The sequence below is a fragment of the Procambarus clarkii genome, chromosome 45, assembly GCF_040958095.1.
Source record: "Procambarus clarkii isolate CNS0578487 chromosome 45, FALCON_Pclarkii_2.0, whole genome shotgun sequence".
NCBI classification, from domain to species: Eukaryota; Metazoa; Arthropoda; class Malacostraca; order Decapoda; family Cambaridae; genus Procambarus; species Procambarus clarkii.
The window spans coordinates 23,949,036-23,972,923 of record NC_091194.1 but is presented as its reverse complement, the minus strand read 5'-3'; the positions used below and the strand labels follow the sequence as shown (position 1 = coordinate 23,972,923).

The 23,888-nt window shown below is 44.2% G+C and overlaps 1 protein-coding gene across 1 annotated transcript; it reads left to right on the top strand.

The window, feature by feature from the left end:
- Positions 1–1,071: 1,071 nt before the first annotated feature.
- Positions 1,072–21,101, top strand: LOC138350316 (uncharacterized). Its single transcript, XM_069300937.1, has 7 exons — positions 1,072–1,190; positions 4,433–4,549; positions 6,957–7,109; positions 10,401–10,694; positions 17,626–18,013; positions 18,941–19,114; positions 20,772–21,101. The coding sequence occupies exons 1-7, from the start codon at positions 1,072–1,074 to the stop codon at positions 21,099–21,101; spliced, it is 1,575 nt and encodes a 524-aa protein (XP_069157038.1).
- Positions 21,102–23,888: the final 2,787 nt, after the last annotated feature.

The window sequence follows — 23,888 nt, the reverse complement described above, 5'->3', positions numbered from 1 at the left end:
CAGCTGCACGTCAACTTTGTAGACCCTCACTATTAATCTACTTCTTTGTGCATCAGACAGGTGCTTGCATCTCTCTATCCCTGATTGCCAGTAAATAGGAGATGTTACCGTTGTCATCAGTATAGGTTGCCGCCCGTCGCGCACGCATTTATTTTTTATAATTCTTAAAAAGTTCATATCCTAACACATCCGGATGAAATTTTCACGACGCTGATGCCAAATAACGAGAAATTTGTTTAATATTTTCCACTATTTTTCCATATTTAAAAACATTCTCAGTCACCCGGCCCCTTGAAGATAATTCTTTTATTTGGATTAAAGTTGTTTGTATTTTGCTTTAGTATTTTCTGATACTTCTGTTAAGTTAACTTCATTTTTTTTGCGTTACTGAAACATACCATCTTTTGGGTATTATCGGATTACCTTTTCGCGTAAATATTTATGTCCATGTAATTATACACAATTGTGTGACTAGCTTCACAATTATTCACCTATAAACAAAAACGGCCAATGTGCATTCCATACACCTGCCAATCAATATTTATAAATGAAAAACGGTTTATACACGACTCAACTGATGATGTTCGAACACCATCAGTTCTTGAACAAGTGCTCCACTGACGACTGTTGCACTTAGTACAATTCAGTAAAGGCTTCACCCACATAGTACAAATTCAAATAATCGCCAACAGAATCTAAACACCTATCCTAACCAATGCCTAAATATGCAGAGTAAGCTAATATTAAATTAGCTGTTAAATTATATTAGAAAATTCCTCTCTTGAATGAACAGATTAAAATTGATGAAGGCGATGAGTCACAATAACGTGGCTGAAGTATGTTGACCAGACCACACACTAGAAGTTGAAGGGACGACGACGTTTCGGTCCGTCCTGGACCATTCTCAAGTCGATTGTGATGAGGAGGAGGAGGTTGTTTAAGATTCGCTACTCAGAACAATAAGTTCCAGTAGCACGGGCTATGGTGAGCCCGTAAGTGGAGGCTCTTTGGAGCCATTATCTGTATCAGTGGCTGATACTAGAGATGTGGCGATGGATGGGGGTCTTCATTATGGTTTTCAGCCTGGAGGGCTGGCTGTACCAGCCAGCCCTCCAGGCTGAAAAAGCCTCCAGGCTGAAAAAGGTTACGGAGCTCCAGGTTACGGAGCTCCAGGTTACGGAGCTGGTGGGGTTAGTGTAGACCTCTAGGTTTTCCGTTTTTTCTTTGCCTGCGACTTTGGCTGAGTAGTGCTGTCGTTAGGGTTTGGTGACGTGGCCTCCATGAGGAAGTCTTGAACCGTGTAGGTGTCGTATTTGTGATGCGGCGGTGGAGTTCCTACTATGATTTCCTCGTCTGAGGAGTCCGTAAACTCCGTAGTGGGCGTTTTTGTCTTTCGCCTCGCAGCCTTAGGTAGGTTTAGGTGTCGTTGATTGGTGGTTGTAGCCATTTCAGGAGCGCTGGTGGTGCTGTTATCGTTTGTAGACAGCACGTCTGCTAGCGCGGCTGCTGAGATAGTGATGGTAGGAGTGTTGGGAGCTGGAGAAGGAATTACATCTGTCGCCAGGGTCATGGGCGGTTCTGGAGTCGGTGTTGAAGTTGGCCACATGGTGGTCCTGGTGTAGTCTCCGGAGTGGTAGAGGAGGCAGTGAGATTTACGCTAGTGGCTATGATGGGGGCCAGGCCATTGTCTATGTATAATGCGTTTAGTTCACTGACAAAGCGCTGCTTGTCTGGTCCTGCAAGCCTTTCCGCTAGTTTAAGAAGACCAGGGATAATGCCTGCACGTGATGCAGGGGGCTGTGAAGGAGTCTGTGGGACCTTGGGTCCACAATGAGAAGGCTGTGTCACCTGCTGGGAGGAGCCACCTGTTGGTAAGACCGGAAAGTCTTCTGGTCGACTAGTGAGAGCTAAGGTGGTGGGTTGAACGCTTGGGGCTCTGGTCGAGGAGGTAGACGAGTTGTTTCTTTTGGCTTCAACCTGGGCCTTGATGATTTCCTGTCTGCGGGGGCAGCGGTAGGAAATTGCGGGGTGATTGCCATCACAGAGCAAGCAGTGATGGACTGTTGCCTTGCATATGGAGTAGTGATGGTCCAGTGCGCACAGGCTGCACCTCTGGACAGGGTGCTGACACTTGTTGGTCGGGTGGGAGAGCTCGTAGCACTTAAAGCACTGCTGGATCTCATGGTATCGTTCCTTTTTTATTTGGTGGGGTGGTATTTTTGACCGAAGCAGTAGAATCCTTGTGTGGCAGCCTGGGTGGCCGCAGCTATGATGGTGAACGTAATCTTCATTGATGTTTTGTCAGTGTTGCAGAACTCTAGGTTGAATACCGACAGGTTTGGATTTTCGTCCTCGATATTGTTTATGATATGATGTTGAGGTCGCTCAGCGATCCACCGGCTGGTCCTGCTGGTAAAAACGGTTCTTCCGGCCAGGAACTGACGTGGGAAGTGAGGATGTAGGTAGTGCTCTTTGTGAAGAATGGCATCGTTAGTGAGGAGTGTTAGTGAGTTAGAGAGGAGCTCCTCTTCACATGAAAAGTAGAGCACGATATCTTCACCTTCCTGACTAATGTCAGCGGGTTTGAGGCCAGTTACGTCCTTCAGGACCTTTAAAGTATTGCTTCTTCCGATAGCATGACCGTCAAGTGGAGTAGCTCTGACCTTAAGACGTTTGGGTCGCATTGTGACCACACTGCGCCTGGTGATGTGTTGGCGGGAAATGTCTCTCCCGTGTGCTGTGAATCAGAGCCGATTCTACAAGACGGCGTCTGTGTAGAGTAGAGGCAGAAAAGATTATTTGGAGGAAGACCAATCAATGGGATGATTAGAATCCCTCGCATGGCAGGAGAGAATAATCTTTCCTGCCTCTACTCTACATAGACGCCGTCTTGTAGAATCGGCTCCGATACACAATGTACCCAACATGAATTTGAGTCCTGGCTTTGTTGCTGTGGACTCATCCCTTTCACAGTATATACTCAAATACTCTAATCTTTCTAACAAACGTGACTTAACATAAGCTTACCCTTCCATTTATCTTTCTTTCTCTTTCCTTTTCTTTCTCTTCTCCCCTTTTTCTGATCATTGTCTTCTCCTACGCTCCCTTGCTATCCTCTTCTTTTTCCTATTACTATCTCCTTCTCATTCGGTGGTTATAATAGGAGCTGCCTCGAATGGGCCCAGAGAATAGAGAATCCCACAAGATCTTAACTTTCCTTGATCTTGAATGTCTTCATTAACGTATCAGTGGAAAGGACCCACAACATAATACTTAACTATACATCAACAAGATTACCTCCCAACATTCAAGGTACCTCGAGAAATTTTGCGGGATATGCCAAGGACCAGCACCACATAAGCTTCTTGAAGGTGCCCAGAGGGTAAGCTCTCTTTTTGCAGGTTGATGAGGTCCCCACTAGGAATCCTGTTCGCCCAAGTATTTATGTACCATCTCGAGTCGTCTACCCTTCAGATGCATGGGCTAAGCCCTAGCTTAGCCAATCCACCTGAACCCAGCACACCTAGGCCATACTGTAGCTATGTTTATAACATTTGTTGACTACGAAAAAACAATGGAGAGGCTTCGAGGCAGCCTTCAAGAAGTCTCAGGCGTGAGGTTCACTACCAAGAAAAGTGCAGGAGGCAGAATACCATTCCTCGGTGATCTTGTGGATGGTAATTATGGTAGATTCGTCACAGACTCATCGTAAATCAACTAATACGAGTAAATGCATGAATGGTAAGATAAATAATTCATGGTGCCATGGAGTATCGTACCCCAAAGCCATTGTGGTGTTTAAAAAATATTACTCAGGCCTATAAAAAAGATGAAAAGACGATAAGGAATATAAATGAGGAATTTTAAACTACACACTTGAAACTCAAGGATTCATACTATCAATCACCCTTGTATTACTTCTCGCATGAAAAAAAAAAGTTCTGCCTCCTTTGACAATCTGAACCATACTAACGTAGTATAAATACAAGTGCAGTTACAGAGACCTCACACTCAAATGTATGCTACATTGGACACCACAAGTACCGAGTAGATATCTTGCATTTAATTTGCAAGGAAGTATTAAGCATCACGACATCCTTCTGTGTTATTAGGACAGTGAAGTACACAACAATCACAGGCACCAATTATTGAAGGAGGCTCTCAACACATGGAACCGTGTTCATTCAGGAGCAAACACCGGTAATAAATATTCAAGTGAATTCAACTTCGAACATTCAGTCGTTTGATGGCGCTCCTCTGATCCATAGGATAGATAACAAACCTGGTAGGCAAGAATTAAACGCAGTGAGGCAGCTATCACCTTGCCCAATCCTTTGTCGCTCTCGATGATTAAGAACGACTATCAACGGGCGAAGTGTACCGATGCTTATAAATATTTTTGCGTGTAGAATTAATATAATTGTCCCTTTAGTGGCAGTACGTATATTCCTATAGAAGACGCACTGTTGATGAAACGTAGAAGAAATAAAATATCAAGATCGTGTTCAGCCATCAGCAGGGGCGTCTCATCAGCATTATGGGCCCCAGGGCAAGTCATCGTGCTAGGGCCCTTACGACAACCACTCTCAGGAAGACAAAGTCAATGGTCAACATTTTGTTATTGGCACTAACAAAACTGGTGTTAAAACATTAAAAACATGCTGTAGAGCACAACTAATCAACATGATAAACATTTGAACAACACACTCAAGGCTTAAATAAAACAATACTTCTCAGTAAGCTAAACATTAGATGGCACACTTAAATTATTACAAACTTATTATAATAAGCATTTGCGGCATTTCGTCTCTGAGAATTTTTTATTATTACTAAGTCAATGGTCTTCAGTGTCACTTTCCATGCACACGAGAGAATGCCAGTTCTAACAATGCTGCCCCATTGTGATACGAAGCAGATTTGTTTAAGATTCAGTCTTGAAAAAGCACTTATTGCTGTACCGTTGGTCACCATCACGTACACGAGCACACTGAGGGCAATTTCAACATTAGGGAATACAGATTTCAAATTGCCTGAAATTTTTTTTCTTTACAGTGCAATGAGTCAAAAGGGATCAAGAGACGTGTATTGCTCGAGATGCTCACATTTATTTAAAAAAATCATAATTCAGGTATTTGTGATGCACATTTGCCAGATATTTACTTTTTCTTTAGTGCATCAGAAGCAATGGTTTTCAATTCACTGAAGAAAGAAAACATTACCAATCTGTGAACAAGTCTCTGCACGTTTTGTCTGTTCAAAGACTATAGTGTTCAGAATATTGAGGAAAGTTCCAACTTCCATTTTTCGGTTTTAATAATAATTACCTCGTCTGCTGATCCATCATATCTACTAAGACGCATACTTTATTGTTCCCGTTTTTCCCATCTTTAATCTATCTGGATACATCTGGCTTTGAATTCATATTAACTAATTTTGTCTCTAGTTTACTGAAAAAAGGTTTTCATACACTAGAAGATTTGTGGCAATAAAGGATGTTAACATCCTTTGATTGCAAAACTTTTTTTTGTTTTGTTTATTCTTTCTAGCACGTCATTCCAAATAATTGAGAGATTGTATCTAATTTTTTCCCTCATTTCTCCTGCCTCTCGCCTTGTATTCACTGGCTGTTCATTGTCAGCTGAGAGAGAAACCAGTGCACGTTTTATTTCCTCGAAACCCCCATACAGAGCATGAACAGCACCAAAATGTACTGACCATTGTGTCAGACAAGTTTAACCATAAAATCTTTTCCGAATGATGTGGAATACATTCCAGCAATGAGTAAAACCAGCAAAAAAGGTACACAGATGCTGAACAAAGCCAACTATTTTTGACAGTCTGTAGACAACGCCCTGCTGCTTTTACTCCCACCAAGTTCAGGCTGTGTCCAGCACAGGGGACATGGATGCAAACTCATTGAATTGATGAATCCGTACTTGCAATCCAGTATATAGTCCAGACGTATTTGAGACATTATCGTATGACTGACCACGTCAGTTTGATAGTGGAATGTTGTTCTCATTAAGAAAATCCCTGTGTTGGATGCTTTGCTCCATGAGAAAAGATGGGGATGAGCAAAGAAACTTTCCACAGGCTCACAGCCTTTAATGTATCAGACAGTAAATTTCAGATGATCTGTGTGCGAGATATCTGGAGTGGAATCTACACTTGTTGAATAATACTTCAATTCTTTTACTTCAAGAATAGTACAAAGAGGCTGTTGTTCTATCAGTTCAATAAATTCCTCACAAATATTTGCAGATAAATATGACTGATTCTCTTTTCCAGTATTTTCGTACATCGAGATGTTCTTCCAAGAAGGGATGAAATCCACTCAGCAGCTCTAGTATACTTAAATATTTGCCATTTTTGGCTGACCAAATTATCTGATTTGCATCTTGAAATTGCGAACTTCTCGAGGCAAGAAAGCGAATTATATAAACCACACGTGAACACTTTATGCTAATAATACTGCTTTGAGCGATGTTGCTCAAGTAATACAAACTCTACACTTCATTTCTTTATGCCTTAATAAATATGCTGTCGTGCACTTTCGGTGTTCTCCATTTTCATGTTCTACAATAGCGTTGCTGTGCTTCCAGTCATTGAACTCCAATGTAGCAAATGGAGATTCTTTCTTGGACCTTAGGCGACAAAAAGCAGTACAACCTTTGGATGGTGAATAGAGTAGCCATTCATGTTTAGCACACACTCCATTCCGCAGTTCACGTTTGAAGACTGATAAATACCTTGCCTACATATTCTCTACTCCAGCCGTTTTATACTCGGCGTGAGTTTGAATTATTATTATTATTCTGAGATGAAGAGGGCGCACTACGAATACATTAATCTATTGTGTTAACATCATTAATGTTCCATAGCCCCGGATCTCTCTTGGATTGCAAACTCCTTTACCGTTACAGATTTTGGTATTTTCTCATGTAAAATGTCACCAGCTTCGGTAACAACACTGATGGTATGTCTGCTGAAACAAGATGGTTGGTAGCAGGAATGGATGTTGATGTGGATGCTATATCTGAAGGAACAGTACTAGTGGCTGACATTGCAGGAGTGGATACTGATGTGGATGTTGTAACTGAAGGAATGGTGTGAGTGGCTGTCGTCACACCTGTGTTGAGCCACGATGTTAATTTTGTATGTTTCCCATTTTCTTCTCTGCAGCTCTTCCTCTGCTGTGCTCCACTCAAAACATTGTTTCATTTCTGCTTAAGTGGTTATTCACCTGGAAATGTACATCTTAAATATTTAATAGTTAGTCCCACACCAGGCTGTAGGGTTATGTTATATAAGTGTGCTTGAGACAAGACCTAAATATTTAAACTTTCCGCTTCCATAATGAACATGTCCTATGCTCGTGGGGACCCTATAATCGTGGGGCCCCCTGTCAAGTCCCCATCAGGCCCATGCGGAAAGACAGCTCTGCCCTTCAGATTGTGTAAGGCATTTACAAAGAACCAATTATCTAAGAAAATTAACAAGTCAATTCAATTTTGTTTAATTATGCATGTATTAGAGAAAACCTGCTCTCAAAATATACTAACATTACAATTATATACACACACTGTTGCGGGTCCTCACACAGCTCTTGTACCTGTGCTATGTTCCAGTTAAAAATCAGCACTGTCACACAAGGACTACAGGGACCCTAGCAATTTCCCGGAGGACTGCCAGAAACCCTCACTGTCCGCCGAGGGTGGTAGAGTAGAGGGGTGTAATGGGGCGTGTATCTCCGTGATCGCCACACACTGGGTTATGCCTTTGGTTCTTGGTTGGCGGGGTATGCAACTCTTCATCCAGAGCAACAAATTAGTTCACGTTCGTTCGTTCGTTTACGATTGCTCCTCCAACTACTCTCCATGGTAACCGTCAAGCAAATTAGAAACTAGGTTACCTCGAAGTCCTTGGACCTACTCAGGATTAGGATTCCCTAAACAGCAACAACACTACTGCGAGACCTTTGTTTACTCTTGGCCAGAGTCCGGAACTGCCGCACTCAACCAAGCAGAAATGTTGCCACGACGACCATTTCTGATCACAACGCTAGCCTAGCCTGCCTCTCCTCCCCCTCTCATGTGCGCTTTTAAAACATTTCTACAATGTTGGACATTCTTTAATAATTTTAATACTCAGTGGTAGTGCAAGTTCACTTTAACTGACAAAGCATAATATTGGGGCGTACAATAACTAAAAATAACTAACATTTACCAAGAATAATAAATACAACACAGGTAGCACTAGCCTTATTCACTTAGTATTTATTAGCCGCTCGCTAATAAATACTAACCTCTAAATACTAATCGAGAACCTCGGTTCTCAATTTTTACTCCATTACAGAGATACTGGTAAATACAGTCAATGACAAATAAGTAATAATTCCAAATAATTATGAGGCTTTGAGCCAAAATTTCATTTCACATTAAATAATCAAAATTCTGCAGATTACTTCTAACAGACACTAGGCTACAGCTCTAGTTTGAATATTATGCCATATCAGTTCTCAGTACACTTTAATATAGTGTGTGACGATAATCTCTTTCAAGAGAGATTGAGTCTGCTCTTCTCTACATGAAGTTACGTATAATATACAAGAATAAGATGCTACCTTCAAGATACGTCTACCAGTAGCACAAAACGTTTGGACCAGGAGGCAAAACGTACCCAAGACTCGCCCCCCTACTTAGCTCCCTCCACGCCGGCTCGTCATCAACCAGCCAACTACCCTTCCCAGCCTTCCTGCTTCTGATTGGTGACTCGCCGACTGCACACCTGCACACTGCACCTCAGCGCCCTCTACCTGAGTCGATGTCTGGGCTTGATCCAGCCATTGAAGTCAGACTATCCTTGTGCTCTCACACAGTGAACAACTGATATATGCTGTATCAGGTGGATGTCTCGCAGCTAGCGCTATATTCTCGGCACCCGATTATTTTTCACCTTTAACTTTATATTATTGAAGAGTAACTTTATCCCTATTATTCATTTATGTTATATTGTTTTTGACTTGTTCATTTGCACTGTACATTGCCAAGGGATTGTCTTTGTTTATAATGTCTTTGTCTTTGTTTTTCTATATTAAAGTTTTTGTTCATACTTTGTGTTTTGCGTGTCTTCCCTTACTTTACCACAGACAAACAGGCAAGCAATCTATCTTTTTTTTTTGTAAGTGTGATTAGGCATTGGCACCAGCCGTTGGAGGACTGCCGAACATCTACACTCCAACACTTTCCCGTCACATTTAATGGGGGGCCTGTCCGGGATGCTTCACTCAGGTACTAGTACCAGAACGTCAATTTGTGGTAAGCGTACTTGGCTTTGATACAGTTGCTTTTCAATATTTTCATTACTTTTAATATTTATATTGTGCTGTGTGTATTGTGCATTCCGAGAGTAGCATATAGCGAGTGTTGGATAACTTTGGATTACGTGGTGACTGTAGGCCGCAGTCATTCTCTTAATTGGTCAACCCTCCCTCTGTGTTATTACTCGTGTTTTCCACCTTTTGTCCCCAGGATATTTCTCAGTCTCAGACAGATCATTTTGGATACCCTGATACTTTGGTTTGTCTTCGGGTCAAAGCACCATATCTTCTGCAATCCGACCGAAGGAGGATAAAGAGGGCCATAGTTCCTCTAGCACGGACTACGTTGCGAGTTGGGACCTCAGCAGCAGTTCTCGTCACCAGTTGACACTTGCACCCCTACACGTTGGTCAGAGATGATGATATTTACTTAGGTAGGGAATTAGCCTTCTTTTTTCAGAGCACAAAGTTTACTAATTCTGTAAGTATCATATTTCAATTATTGGGAAAACCCTTGCTTCTGTCCTATAGAGACTCGGCAAGGTATGCCTACATTCTTGGACTACCTTATTCACTTTTGGAACAATTAAATGTTTCATTTGTTTTAGAAACTGTTTCATTTATTTCGTAGGATTTTCTTGCCCTTATCCTCTTACATTGAGTACCGGGTACAAGATTTCCTGCGGTTTTGATTGACTAATCATTTACCATTCTAAAATTAACATTAATTGTTAAATATTAAATTCCACAGGATAGTTACCAGTTGCCACGTTATCCTGTTACTGACACTTACCATATCACAAGTATTCGTTGTACATTTATTTGCTATTTTTCACCATGTTTCGTCTCCAAGCTTTTCGTAACAATCCAGCAGGTGAAATAGGGACCTTAAGTCGTGCCAAGAGAACCGAATTACAAACTCTTGCACACGAGTATCAACTAGATGTTCCCGATGGAGCCAACAAAACTGAATTGCATAATTTAATAATAGATCACCTCTTAGATGAAGGGACGATTGACTGAAACTCACGAACATTATTCTATTGCAGATAAACATGATCTGGCAACAATGAAACTCAAGCTCTAACTTGCAAAGCTCGAGAGGGAGCAACAGAAAAGCTCTACAAATGAGGAAAGAAGCAGCTGCAATCAGGAAGGAAGTACTAGAACGTGAGGCGGCCCTGGCGAAAGAAGCTCTACAAATAAGGGAAAGAGAAGCTGCAATCAGGAAACAACAACAGGAACGTGAGACTGCACTACTCCGTCAGCGTGAGCGAGTACAGCTTGAAGCAAAACAACGTCACCTGGCGATACAACGCGACCATGACAAGAAGCAAGCGGAGACGGCTATAGCATATCGTCAACAAGAACTCGCGTTGGAAACTACACACCACACTCAACGCCAGCAAGCTACCGCTAGTCTTCCCGTAAGTTTCAATATCTCCCATGCAAGTAAGTTAATGCCACCATTCGGTGAGACAGAGATTGATGTCTTCTTCACCACTTTTGAGACCCTAGCTAATAAACTTAGCTGGCCTGCAGATCAATGGTCTACCCTTCTCAGAGTGCATCTCAGAGGTAGAGCTGTGGTTACGCTCAGTACCTTGGCGTCTGAGAATGACCACCAGACCCTGAAGCAAGCAGTTTTGGACGCCTTCCTTCTCTCCACCGAAAGTTACAGACGAAAATTCCGTGACCATCTAAAGGCAAGTACCACCACCTTTCTAGAATTTCCCAATACCAAGAAAAGATATTTCATGAAATGGCTGGAAGCAGCACATGTCTACATTTTCAGAGCTCGTCAACCTCATGCTAGTTGAGGAATTCTTGAGACGTGTTCCCCCTTCCGTCTGTTTATATTTAGCAGATAAAGAAGAAACCGACTACATCAAATGTGCGAAATCAGCTGACACCTACAGCCTCATCCACCGGCTTACACCATCACCACCTCCCAGTAAGAAGTCTTGGTATAGTTATGATAAAGTAGGTACAGATCAAGCAAGCTCTCAATTGTATTGTCAGTATTGCAAACTCTATGGACATACCATAGATAGATGTGGGAAAGCTCAATACAAAGGCAATGAAACAACTAAACCCAAACCGACTCCTCCTAAGTCCGGTAAGCCTGTGATGAATGTTGGTGGTCCTATTAATGATCTCTCTCTTCAGCAAACACCTGTATCCTGGAACTGTCTCTACCAACGGTACAGATTCGGAGGGACGTTTCAAATTGAAGACCTTGAGGGACACAGCGGCTCTTCAGTCCATAATATTGAAATCAGCTGTGCCTAACATCACCTATACCGGGGAAACCGTCCTTATCACTGGCCTCACTGCTACCACTCCGTATCCACTCGCCAAAGTCCACCTGAATTGTCCTTTTGTAACCGGTGAAGTCCAAGTCGCCATCAGGGAGAAGCCTTTTCCCATGTCTGGAGTGGGACTTCTCCTGGGCAACGACTTGGCAGAAGATCTGCAACCGACCAACCTGATCATCACGGACAAACCCCAGGTGTGTAACTCTGTAGTGGACAATCCCATCTTTGAGTATGTTTCAGCAGAGGTCCAAGAAAGTGTTGGAGTTTCTCCTCCGGTTTTGGTGACCACCCGTGCACAAGCTGCACGCCCGCAACCAGCTGACTACTGCTACCGCTGTCCCTCAAGACCCCTCAAAATCTACCACCGAATCTTATTAGTTTGGAGTTCCATAAGTTACAGAGGGAGGTTCAATCATTAACACCATTATTCTTCCAGGCTGAGACTCAACCTGACAGTATTGCTGGGTTCTTCCTAGAGAATCAGTTGCTCTACCGCAGGTACAGACCCAGTAAGCTGAAGGAGGACGACGATTGGGCAAATGTCGAACAACTAGTGGTTCCCACCAGCCTACGGCCCGATATTCTACACCTGGCCCACGGAGCTCTTTCTCACTATGGCTTTAACAAAACCTACCAAGGAATCAGACAAGACTACTACTGGCCAGGTATGGTTAAGGATGTCAAAAAGTACGTGCAACAGTGTCATACATGTCAGGTGGCAGGTAAACCTAACATCTCTCTTCTCTAGGCCCCATTGACTCCTATTCAGGTGCCTGCGGAACCTTTCCACAGACTCCTCATAGACTGTGTTGGTCCTTTACCCCGGACCAGTTCTGGCAACGCCTATATACTAACTATCTTGTGTTCTACCACGAGATTCCCCATAGCAGTTCCAGTAAAGAACATTATGGCTGCTACTGTGGTGAAACAGCTATTGAAGATCTTCACCCAGTATGGATTTCCAAGAGAGGTCCAAAGTGACTGTGGCACCAACTTCACCAGTGATCTCTTCAAGAAAGACACTGGAAGAGTTCAACATCACACAGGTACTGTCCAGCCCCTATCATCCTGCTTCACAGGGTTCTCTTGAACGTAGTCATCAGACTATTAAAGCACTCCTAAAGAAATTTTGCAATGAAACCTTGAAGGACTGGGATAGACAACTTGACCTCATTATGTGCATTTTCAGAAGTCTCCCCAATGAGTCTGTAGGAGTATCTCCTTATGAGATGCTCTGCAGACGTAAGTGCCGTACTCCTCTCAAAGCTTTCAAAGACTCTCTACGTAATGCCACCTTCAGTGACCCTCAAAATGTGCCCCAGTTTCTTCAAAACTTAAAACACATTCTAGAGAGAGTACGTAAATTTGCTAATGACAATCTATTGAAAGCTCAGGAGAGGATGAAGACTAATTTTGACCAACGCAGCAAACTAAGGAAATTTAAACCAGGAGACTTCGTGTTGGCATATTTTCCTATCCCAGGTTCTCCATTGCAAAACAGGTTTTCAGGACCTTACCGCATCAAGGAGTGCAGAAACAATCACAACTACGTTCTTGAGACTCCAGATAGGCGGCGGAAGACCCAGTTGTGCCACGTCAACCTCCTGAAGCGGTATCAAGTTACTCCCCCTACTGTGTTGGTATCATTATCCACCTTTAAAGGTCCATACCTCCACAGTGAGACCTTCCCTGCTTCTCCTCCCGAAAGCACTAACACTGAGTCGGTGCGTTAATAAGACAAGTAAGACTCTGAAATCCTTAATGATCTTCATACCTATTTGCGGGACAGTAATAATGCTCCTCTCATCAGAATCTTCAAGGAACATCAGAAGTTGTTCAGCGATGATCCACAGGAGTGTAATGTGGTTCAGCACGACATCCAGCTACTCCCTGACACCCGGCCGATTCGTCAACCTTTCTACAGAATAGGCGCGAGCAAAAAGGAAGTCATGCATGCTGAGGTACAGTACCTCCTGGATCATGGGCTGGCCACCCCTTGTGAGTCCCCTTGGGCCTCACCCTGCATCTTGGTGCCGAAACCGCAAGGTAAAGTGAGGTTCTGTACTGATTACCGGAAATTGAATCTTGTGACTATCAAGGATGCTTATCCATTGATATCCTTGACGCCATTGGTAATGCTCGGTATCTATCAAAGTTAGACTTACTCAAGGGATACTACCAAGTATGTTTGACAGAGCGAGCTAAGGAAATATCTGCCTTTACCACTCCCTTTGGCCTTTACAGATACGAACGCCTTCCATTTGGACTATGTAATGCCCCGGCCACCTTCCAGCGAGCTGTCAACCGCGTCATCCAGGGCTTAGATAACACCTACGCCTACTTGGATGACATTGTTGTGGCAACCAACACCTGGAGCGAAACCTGCTCCAGCTGCAACGATTGTTTGCCAAGATCCTGACAGCCGGCCTCACCATCAACTTGGGCAAGTCCACCTTTGCCAAAGGTAAAGTGTGTTATATTGGTCATGAGATAGGGAGTGGCAGCATAGCTCCGTTAAACATACATACCCAAGCCATCCAGCATTACCCACAGCCTACCACCAGGAAGCAGCTCCTGCGCTTCCTTGGTCTTGCCTCCTACTACCGTAGGTTTGTGAAGAACTTTATTACGGTGGCGACACCTTTGATCACTTTAACCAGCCACAAGCAACGGTATAATTGGACCATTCAGCAGACCATTGCTTTTGAACTTAAATTCCTGCTCCGTTCTAATCCTATTCTCGCCTCGCCAGATATCACGAAGCCTTTCATCCTCCATGTCGACGCCAGTTGTACCGGCATCGGGGGTGTCCTGATGCAACAACGAGGCGAGGATGTTCTACCTGTTAGCTACTACAGCTACAAGATAAAACCACACCAGAAGAATTACTGCACGATCGAAAAGGAGCTACTCTCCATCGTCCTGAACTTACACCTTGCAGGTATGATTCAAAGTGCTGCTCGGTCTACCACCATTTACTCGGACCACAATCCCCTATGCTTCCTGCAGCAAGCCCAATTCAACAATCAACGGCTTCTACGATGGGCTTTATATCTGCAGAATTTCAACCTGGAGATCTTCTACATCAAAGGTTCTGACATCATAGCAGACGCCCTCTCCAGAGTTTATGAGGTAGAGACAGCTCCAACTACCATTCTACCACCTAAAGACGTAACTTCACCCGTAAGTGCAGGCCTTGGGGGAGCGTTGTGACGATAATCTCTTTCAAGAGAGATTGAGCCTGCTCTTCTCTACATGAAGTTACGTATAATATACAAGAATAAGATGCTACCTTCAAGATACGTCTACCAGTAGCACAAAACGTTTGTACCAGGAGGCAAAACGTACCCAAGACTCACTCCCCCCCCTACTCCACTCCCTCCACGCCGGCTCGTCATCAACCAGCCAACTACCCTTCCCAGCCTGCCTGCTCCTGATTGGCGACTCGCCGACTGCACACCTGCACACTGCACCTCAGCGCCCTCTACCCGAGTCGATGTCTGGGCTTGATCCAGCCACTGAAGTCAGAATATCCCTGTGCTCTCAAGCAGTGAACAACTAACTGATATATGCTGTATCTGGTGGATGTCTCGCAGCTAGCGCTATATTCTCAGCACCCGATTATTTTTCACCTTTAACTTTATATTATTGTAGAGTAACTTTATCCCTATCATTCATTTATGTTCTATTGTTTTTGACTTGTTCATTTGCACTGTACATTGCCAAGGGATTGTTTTTGTTCATAATGTCTTTGTCTTTGTTTTTCTATATTAAAGTTTCATTGTTCATACTGTGTGTTTTGCGTGTCTTCCCTTACTTTACCACAGGCAAGCAGTCTCTTTTTTTTTTAAGTGTGACTAGCAATTGACACCAGCCATTGGAGGACTGCCGAACATCTACACTCCAACACTTTCCCGTCACAAGTGTGATAAAGTGCGCTTTCATATAGCACACTAATATGGTAAATCAAATGACATTACAAATTATTAGAGCATAAATCCTTTTTGTTCCCTAAGGAGAAATGGGAGGGGGGAGGGCGAGATATTAACAGCTGACTATCACCTGAAGTGACGCGCTTCTGGCCCGGCGTCACTTCACCTGTTCTCCGATGTTGGGTGCACCCTTCAAACCACTCCAATTTCCGGTAACCTCAGTGGTAACCTCATTCTAGTTTCCTCACAGCTGAACCCTCCACTACTGGGCTTCTTCGTAGATGTCGCAGTTCACATTCCCGGGGCCCTTCCCGAACCCTGTTGTTGTGCTAGGCTCCTGCTAAGGATCGTCGCTCTACTAGCCAACTCACTTCCCCCTTGTAGCTGTTGGTAAGTGGCTTCACACTAAAACGCTACACTAGTGCCAAGAGCCACACTATCACTACTACTCGTTGACCAACATTTATCAATACTGCCTTTGCTAATCAATAGTTTCCTATCACTGCACTTTCTGACCTTCAGTGATAAGTGTCACCAGTTGCCGACTTCCTCTCTACGTCGGGACTGCGTTCAGGACCTGGAGGGTGACTTTACGCTGTTCACAGCTACTCTTGGGCTTGGTGGACTCGTGTCCTTGTTCATTTCACTGAGCTGTGAAGCGACCCTCACTAGGCCCTCCTGCATCAGTCATAACTGCACAGCCTCTTCCATCGTATTTACCTCTTCAAAATGTCATCGGCTGCCCCTCACTTAAAAGCTGAGGTCTATTATTGTAAAGTTGAAGCTCAACTTTACAATACGAAAGTGAATCCTGCATAAATCTTGGAGCACTCGCACGTACTTCCATCCTCGTCTAGATCTGAAGAAACTGACATCGGCAGGGCCTATAAGCTGTCTCGTAGCTCGGTTCGCCCATAAAAATCTCGGGTCACCTATTGACTAGAGTAAGATGCAGAGCAGTAACCAATCAAGTCTCATTGCATCTTGAGGATGCCAGTGTCACCACTCTAGGCGGGAACTTACTCCCCTATATCTACCACAGGGGCCAAATTTAGGGTACTAGGCCATTCCCTTGAGGTCTAGTCCTAGACCTTCCCTTGCGAATTCCTCAAAGTTGTACTTTATAAAAAATCGAGCCACTCGCACTTTCCCTCAAACGTGTACACACACTCGGCCGCCTAATACATTTGTAGTAGTAGTAGTAGTAGTAGTAGGTAGGCATTCTTCAGTCTCTGAAGACTATGGAGTTGCACTCTGGTTAGGTCGATATGAAGAAACTGCCTCCCATGCAGCGGGTCTCCCCCCCGCCCCCCCCCCCCTCCACGTTCCTGAAATTATCCAATGGAAATGCACATGCAAATACACACGGTTCCAGCACCGTCGCAGGAGCTGCCAGAGCGAGGTCGAAATCGACAACGAACTGCCTAAGGGGCTCAAACTCCGGATTTTTTCCTCGAGGTTGACTCCAGAAGCCTTTTATTAAAATTGGGTTATGGCTGCAAGACAGCGGAGGTTTAGAATCAGTTTTTTTCCCTAATGAGCTGCCTTCCCAGGATAAAGAGTTCCATCTACCCGGAACACATTTGTAGGGTGGATATATGACGATGTGGGAAGAACTGAATTAAACATAAGTAATTATCAAAAGAAAGCACCAAACCCGGAAGGCTATGTAGCACCATCAAATGTGTGGAATTATCAGAGGGCGCTAAATATCACCAAGGATGCCAATACGAAAAAAGAAACGCATAGGGCAAACGATATCAAAAGTATCTGATTCACCAAGAATTCTATCGAGGGACAAGCGACAGCGAGGGATGGTCGGAAAACAAGACGCGCTCGTCCCGGAAGTCAGGACATTCAACAAGGATATGCACAACTGTAAGAGGGACAATGCAATTTGGACAATATGGAGCAGGGCGGCGCTCCATTAAGAGACCGTGAATTAATCGTGTATGGCCAATACACAACCTCACCAGAGCCGTTTTCCCTCGCCAGTTACGGTGGTAGGAGGACGGCCATGAGACACTACTCATAAGAGTACGCAGTTTGTTACCAGTAACAGAAGACCAACAATCCTGCCAATGGGTAAGAATGAAGGAAGGAATAACTGTAAAAGTGGGAATAGGGAATTACCTTTAAGGGAGATGGGACAAGAGCGGACAGCTTCCTTAGCGGCGGCAGCATCCAGACGCTCATTTAAAGAGACCAATATGGCCGGGGACCCAGCAAAACTCAACCAACTTAAATTTACTGGAAATAAGAAACAGCCAATTCTGAATCTCAACAACAACCGGATGGACCGGATTAAAGGGACCGAGAGCCATGAGTACACTGAGTCGACAACTACAAAGGAAAATTGTAAACGAGAAAGCAAGAGACAGAGCATAGAGAATAGCATAAAGTTCCGCTGTGAAAATGCTAGTCTCATGAGGAAGGCGACGCTCGTAAGTTGTCAGGAAAAACAATAGTAGCCCACACCGTCCAAAGACTTAGATCCATCGGGAAAGATGGAAATGGAGCAGGAGTGCGAAGAAAAGTGCTCGAGGAAAAGGCATTTCAGAACTGTAGGAGGGGTAAAAGCTTTGGTGATGCAAGTTAAGGATGAACAAAGCTTCGGAAGGGGGACTCTCCACGGGGGCAAGGAAGGAACAACACGAGGAGAAATATTAGAAAAACGAACTGAAAGAGAATCCCGTAAGCAAGAAACGGACAGAAAGAGGGATGTGGTGAAGAGGAATAGGAACCGCAGGAGAGGTAAAAGTTAAAGCACGACAAGCGAGAGGAAGGCTGTTGCAAGGACCGTGCAAGATAGCGAAGACAGTAGCTATCACGTCGGTCCTGGAGAAAGAGGAGCCAGTGTCAACATACAAGCTGAGGATGGGAGTCAAACGAAAGGCACCAGAGCCGAGGCGCAGCCCAGTATGGTACATCGCATCAAGACGGCGAAGAGCGGAGACAGACAGACAAGCAGGGCAACCATATTCGAGTAGACAGGACGAGAGAGGAATGTAAAGGGAGGAGAGTGCGCCTATCTGCTCCCCAAGAAGTATGGGACAATACCTGAAGGAGGGTAAGGGCCTTAGAGCATTAAACTCTGAGGCGAGTGATTGGGCGACCAAGACAAACGAGTGTTAAAATTAACTCCAAAAGCTTAGCGAAATCCTTGTACACAATGGGGTGACCATAAAGCGACAAAGAAGGACCAAGAACGACACGCTTCCGAGTAAAGGTCATAGCACAAGTCTTAGACGTAGAGAACCTGAGGCCATAATCGGTGGTCCAAGACGACACGTCATCAATCTCAAGTTAAAGCCGCCGTTGAAGGAGAGGTAAATCATCACCCTAACAGCAAGTGTTAAGATCGTCGACAGAGCGCGGAGAAGACGCCAGAAGGAAGATTAAAGAAGACTATTGAGGGCTACCAGAAAAAGGGTAGTGCTTTGAATACTATTTTAGGGCACACCCTCGTATTGCTGAAAAGAAGCAGAGTGTGGTACCAAGTCTCACCCGAAAAGAACGACGAGAGAGGAAACTTTAGAGAAAGGGTGAGATTACCACAAAGGCCAAAAGAATGAAGTTGGCACAGAATATGACCTGGCAGTGGTATCGTAAGCCCTTTCCAGGTCAAAAAGGACGGCAACAACGGAGGTCTTCGCAGCAAAACCAGTACGAATATAGAGCTCGAATTTTACCAGGACATCTGTTGTGCTGCGGCATTTGCGAAAACCAAGTTAAGAAGGGGAGGTAGCGATAGTGTTCTAAGAACTACATTAGACGAACGTTAACCATACGTTCAAAGAGTTTGCAGACAACTCGTGAGGGCAATAGTGCGAAAGTCCTTAGGGGATGTCCCCAGAGACGCTGGTTTCCGAACAGGGAGGGCAACGTCATCGAGCAAGTCCTCAGGAACTGACGACTCCCCCAAGACCCGATTATACAGACTTAGTAAATACCGAGACGTGCACGGAGGGAGATGGCGAAGCATCTCAATGAATGCCATCGGAGTCCGCTTCCGTAGAACCGCAGAGGGCCAGGGCAGACTGAAGTTCAGAGAGAGAGAAGGAATCGTTATAAGGGAAGTCTGAGATGAGTGCAGAAATCTAAAGGACGAGACTCAAAGACAGGTTTACGAAGAAGGAAAAATTGAGGAAGATGAGAACCAGAGCTAACAGAAGAAAATTGGGAAGCCAGTTCGATCGCGACCTGCAACGGGTCCGCCACAAGACAATCATGGAGGTAAAGGACCGGCGAGACATCGTGAACGAACTTGCCCGATAACTTGTGGACACTTCCAAATCCGAGGCAGAGGAGTTTCAGACGTAATGGTAGTAAAAAGTCTTTCAATTGGACAGCAAGTCACAACCTAATGCAATGGTTGAATACATGCTTGTGGTCGAGTTGGTTGAACCCACGTGTTTCAACCCGTTCCCAGACCAAGTCCATTCCACCGAGTCGTCGACCCCCAATGATGCATTCACAAATTTTACCATTCTGTTCATTAAAAACGGAAAATTTCTTATATATAAAGTAATATATATTAGCATATTTAAGTATTGGTTAGGTTATATGTTTAGGTCCTGTTGGAGAATATTTGTATATGTTGTATGTGGGTGAAGTATTTACATCGTGGTGGTTCGAACAATAGCCGTCAGCAAAGCACTTGTCCAGGAAGTGTCCGGACGTCATCAGTTGACAATCTTATGGAGAAAGTTTTTCATTCGTAAACAGGGGGTTTGGAGGGTGAATGGAATGTACCTTTGCTAATGAGGATGGGCTGCATGATTTTATTCTATCCCCCATATCTAGCCAAAACTACTATGTTAATTTAGAGTGACACCACTCAAACCATCTTGCCTCCTTTACTTCTCTAGAAACTCATATTGCTTCAGATATCACTGCTCTTAAGAGTTCCTTCTGGTGTGGGGTTTCTCTCGAGATGTTTTTGAAGATGTTTTGGGTTTTGTTCCTTAACTTCTTTACTCCAGAACCAATAGTTCTTTCGTTTCGTTTCCACCTGGAATTGGAATAGTTTTGCTATTCCACTATGATTGGAATAGTTCTGTTGCAGCAGCCGCAATTCCTGGGGATTCGTCTCATGAATGTTCAAATTCCCAGGTGGCATGTATTTATCATACCATTTTTCAAGTTCATCCTGGAATATATTCCAGTTGGCCTTTATTAAAATCTATCACGTTTGTGCAGGTGATGCAAGTAAGTAATTATCAAAAGAAGGCACCAAACCGGGAAAGCTACGTAGCACCAGCAAATGTGCGGAATAATCAGAAGGCGCTAAATATCACAAAAGATGCCAATACGAGAACAGAAACGCACAAGTCGAACGATATCAAAAGCATCCGATTCGTCAAGAATCCTATCGAGGGACAAGCGACCGCGAGGGACAATCGGAAAGCAAGACACGCTCGTCGTCCTGGAAGTCAGGACATTCAACAAGGATATGCACGACCGTATGAGGGACAATGCAATTTGGAGCAGGTGATGCAAGAGATCGTTCTATGTTTAGCGTTGCGATAGCAGGATAGTGTTGATCACCGCATCTGCCTCTCACTTCGTCTGATGCTCAAGTGCAGCCGAGATTAACTGCACTCTAGAGAATCTGGTGAACCAGCATACATTCAAGTAGTGTTGAGAAGTTTAATCTCGGGTACTTCTCGCAGAACTTCAACAAAATGGTTCCTATCTGTATTAGCTGGTCCAGTCACACCTACTTTCTGATATTGAAAATTAAAATCCCCGTTAATTAAATTTCCTTGCGTCGCTAAAGCAAGCACTCCCTCTGCTTCCAGTTTACGTCTAGTGGGCTTGTAGTCATTGAATACGAGAAACTCGATATTAGCCATATTCACTCTTACTGCTAATACCTCTACTGCTATTCCATCCACCCCCCACCCCCCCCCCCCAAATGGTATTTTCTTGCTGGGATGGTGTTTCAGACTAATGATTAACCTGTCATTCACTATTATATTACTGATCCAGATCTAATAATTATTATATAATCAATGCAGTCGGATTTGTAGGGCACTACATGCCAAGTGGAGAATATGGATGTCGATTCCTTAGAGAAGTTCTACTAAGACAGGTAACACCAACAAATTGATTCTGCATTGATTATTGATGCCAGTTTCTGGTGTTGTCTGAGTACATCTCTGCCGTCCAATATTTCGTTGTTGCTGCTGCGTGTCTGACTGTATTGACTGTTCCTGCCTGTGCCTTGTATTACAAGATATCGTTGATCTTGAGTAACCACTGCTTCCTGCAACTTCGTTTGTTGATCGTTAAGGTATCGTGTCTTGACTACCTAACTGTTATTGGTAGTCTATTTCCTTGCTATCCTCTTGTGCTCCGTCTTCTCATTCTGTTTGTGAACTGTGGTCTGATGGACGATCTTTTCCATTATTACAAAAAGTGATTTATTAAATTAATTATATTATTACAAAAGAGTCTTGTCGGGAGGCGGCCTGTGTTATCTGTAAGCAATTGATAATTGTCTATGCCACAATCTCTTTTCAGCTAGACCTCCGTAAAACAATCTGTAGTGTTGACTCCAAAAATGATTGTATTTTATTTCCATGTTGTCTTTCTGCCTTGGTTTTTTCCGATTTGGAGTTGATCGAGTCAGGAAACTGTTCTGTGAGTGCACGAGTGTTCCAGACGTTGCTGTTTGTTCATGTAGTGCTGGTCTGATTAACCTGGCCCGAGCTGTCTGCATCTTCTCTGTGTGACTCAGGTTGCGCTCTGAGAATGATGTTTTCCCCCATAACTTGCACATTTGGATGTTGTGATCTGGTTTGCCTTGAGCTCGGCTGTAAAGTCTCTGGTTGGATGCCTCAGGCTGCACACTCTTGAGGTTCGAGTGGCCCAGTGAAGCCATTAGGATATTGTGAAGACATAACATTAGCTAGAGCTCAGTTAGGTAGCATGTTAGAGCTAACAGCCTGGTGGAAGGGACAGGTTGTCAGGCCAGGAAGCACTCGTCTCTCCTGCCCAGTGCAGCGTGTTTGATTGTGGCTGTATTTCTGACATCTGAAGCAGCGCAGGGGTTCTGGGACGTATGGTCTTTGTCGGAATATTCCCCAATGTCTAAGATTGAACGTTTCTGGCGCATGTCCCATTACGATCACTAGAACTTTACGTGTCACTGCTTTGTCTATTTGTGTGAACCATCGTTCTGCATTCAAGATTTGCTTGTGTTCAAGTATTGGATCCAGTGTTAAGTCGCCTGGGTATCCCAACAGCATGACTTTTGCATCTTTCTGAAGGGTCCAGCTATTGCAAGCATACTGGTTTTCCTTGCAAAATATTACCGTTTATAAGTAATTTGCAGTCTTTTGGTCTGGTTGTGTCATTCTAACTTCTCCTAGGTTGACCGATGGAATGTTTAAGTTCTGGTTGCCTCTTCCATTCCCGTTACTACTACATATGCTGGCAGAAAGTCGTCTGTGCGTTATCTTGAGTTTTGGAAGAAATGCAGAGTGACACTGGCTGGTGTCTGACTGGTGCTCTCCCTTCTAGGTCCATTATGTTCGGCGTCTTGCTAGTAGAAGTACTTTGTGTAGCCTCGATAGCAGGCTGTACTTCTGTACTTTCTGTACCTCGGTGCACCGCCCCCCCCCCTTTCGTTGTCTGAAAAACAGTTGTTTCCACTTCCTTCTCAACTTTCCCATGACGTCTTCCCGTAGTGAGGACCCATTCATTACCCTACCTAATGCCGGAAACGCTCCTAAGTCTGGGGAAATTCATTTCCCCTCCAGGGGAGGTCGTAAAGTGATTTCCCAGGTGGCATCAGGGATACCTAACACCTAGTTTAGCGGTTTGGTCTACCTTTCATAGTTAAGCACAGTGCACTTTCCAAAATGCCCACAGGATATCGCCTCGCCCTTCGGGGTGGGACCAAGTAACCTAGGCAGTGATACTTCCCTCTCTAAAAAAAATTACAGGTCATGGGGAGCCGGGTGAGCAGACCCATGGGGTTGCAGTATGGGTCGCCTGCGTACTGGGGTGCACACAATGCCAGCCAAGTGGACGGCAAATATAGTCAACAACTGTATCTCAGAATTGCAGACGAAATCTGCAACGTTCCTTCCAAACAAGACATGCTCAGTCTGGGTATTGATGAGCTGTTCCTCACGAGGCTGACAGGATTTGAGCTGATGGTCCTCCCAATTATTAAAGATTCTAGAACATCACGCACTCCTGGCGGACAGACAAACACGTATGCAGTAAACATGTTATATCAACAGCTGTAGAAATACACTTCCTTGTTTCACTGGAGATTGCTGCTAACCCACAATGTTTCGTCTG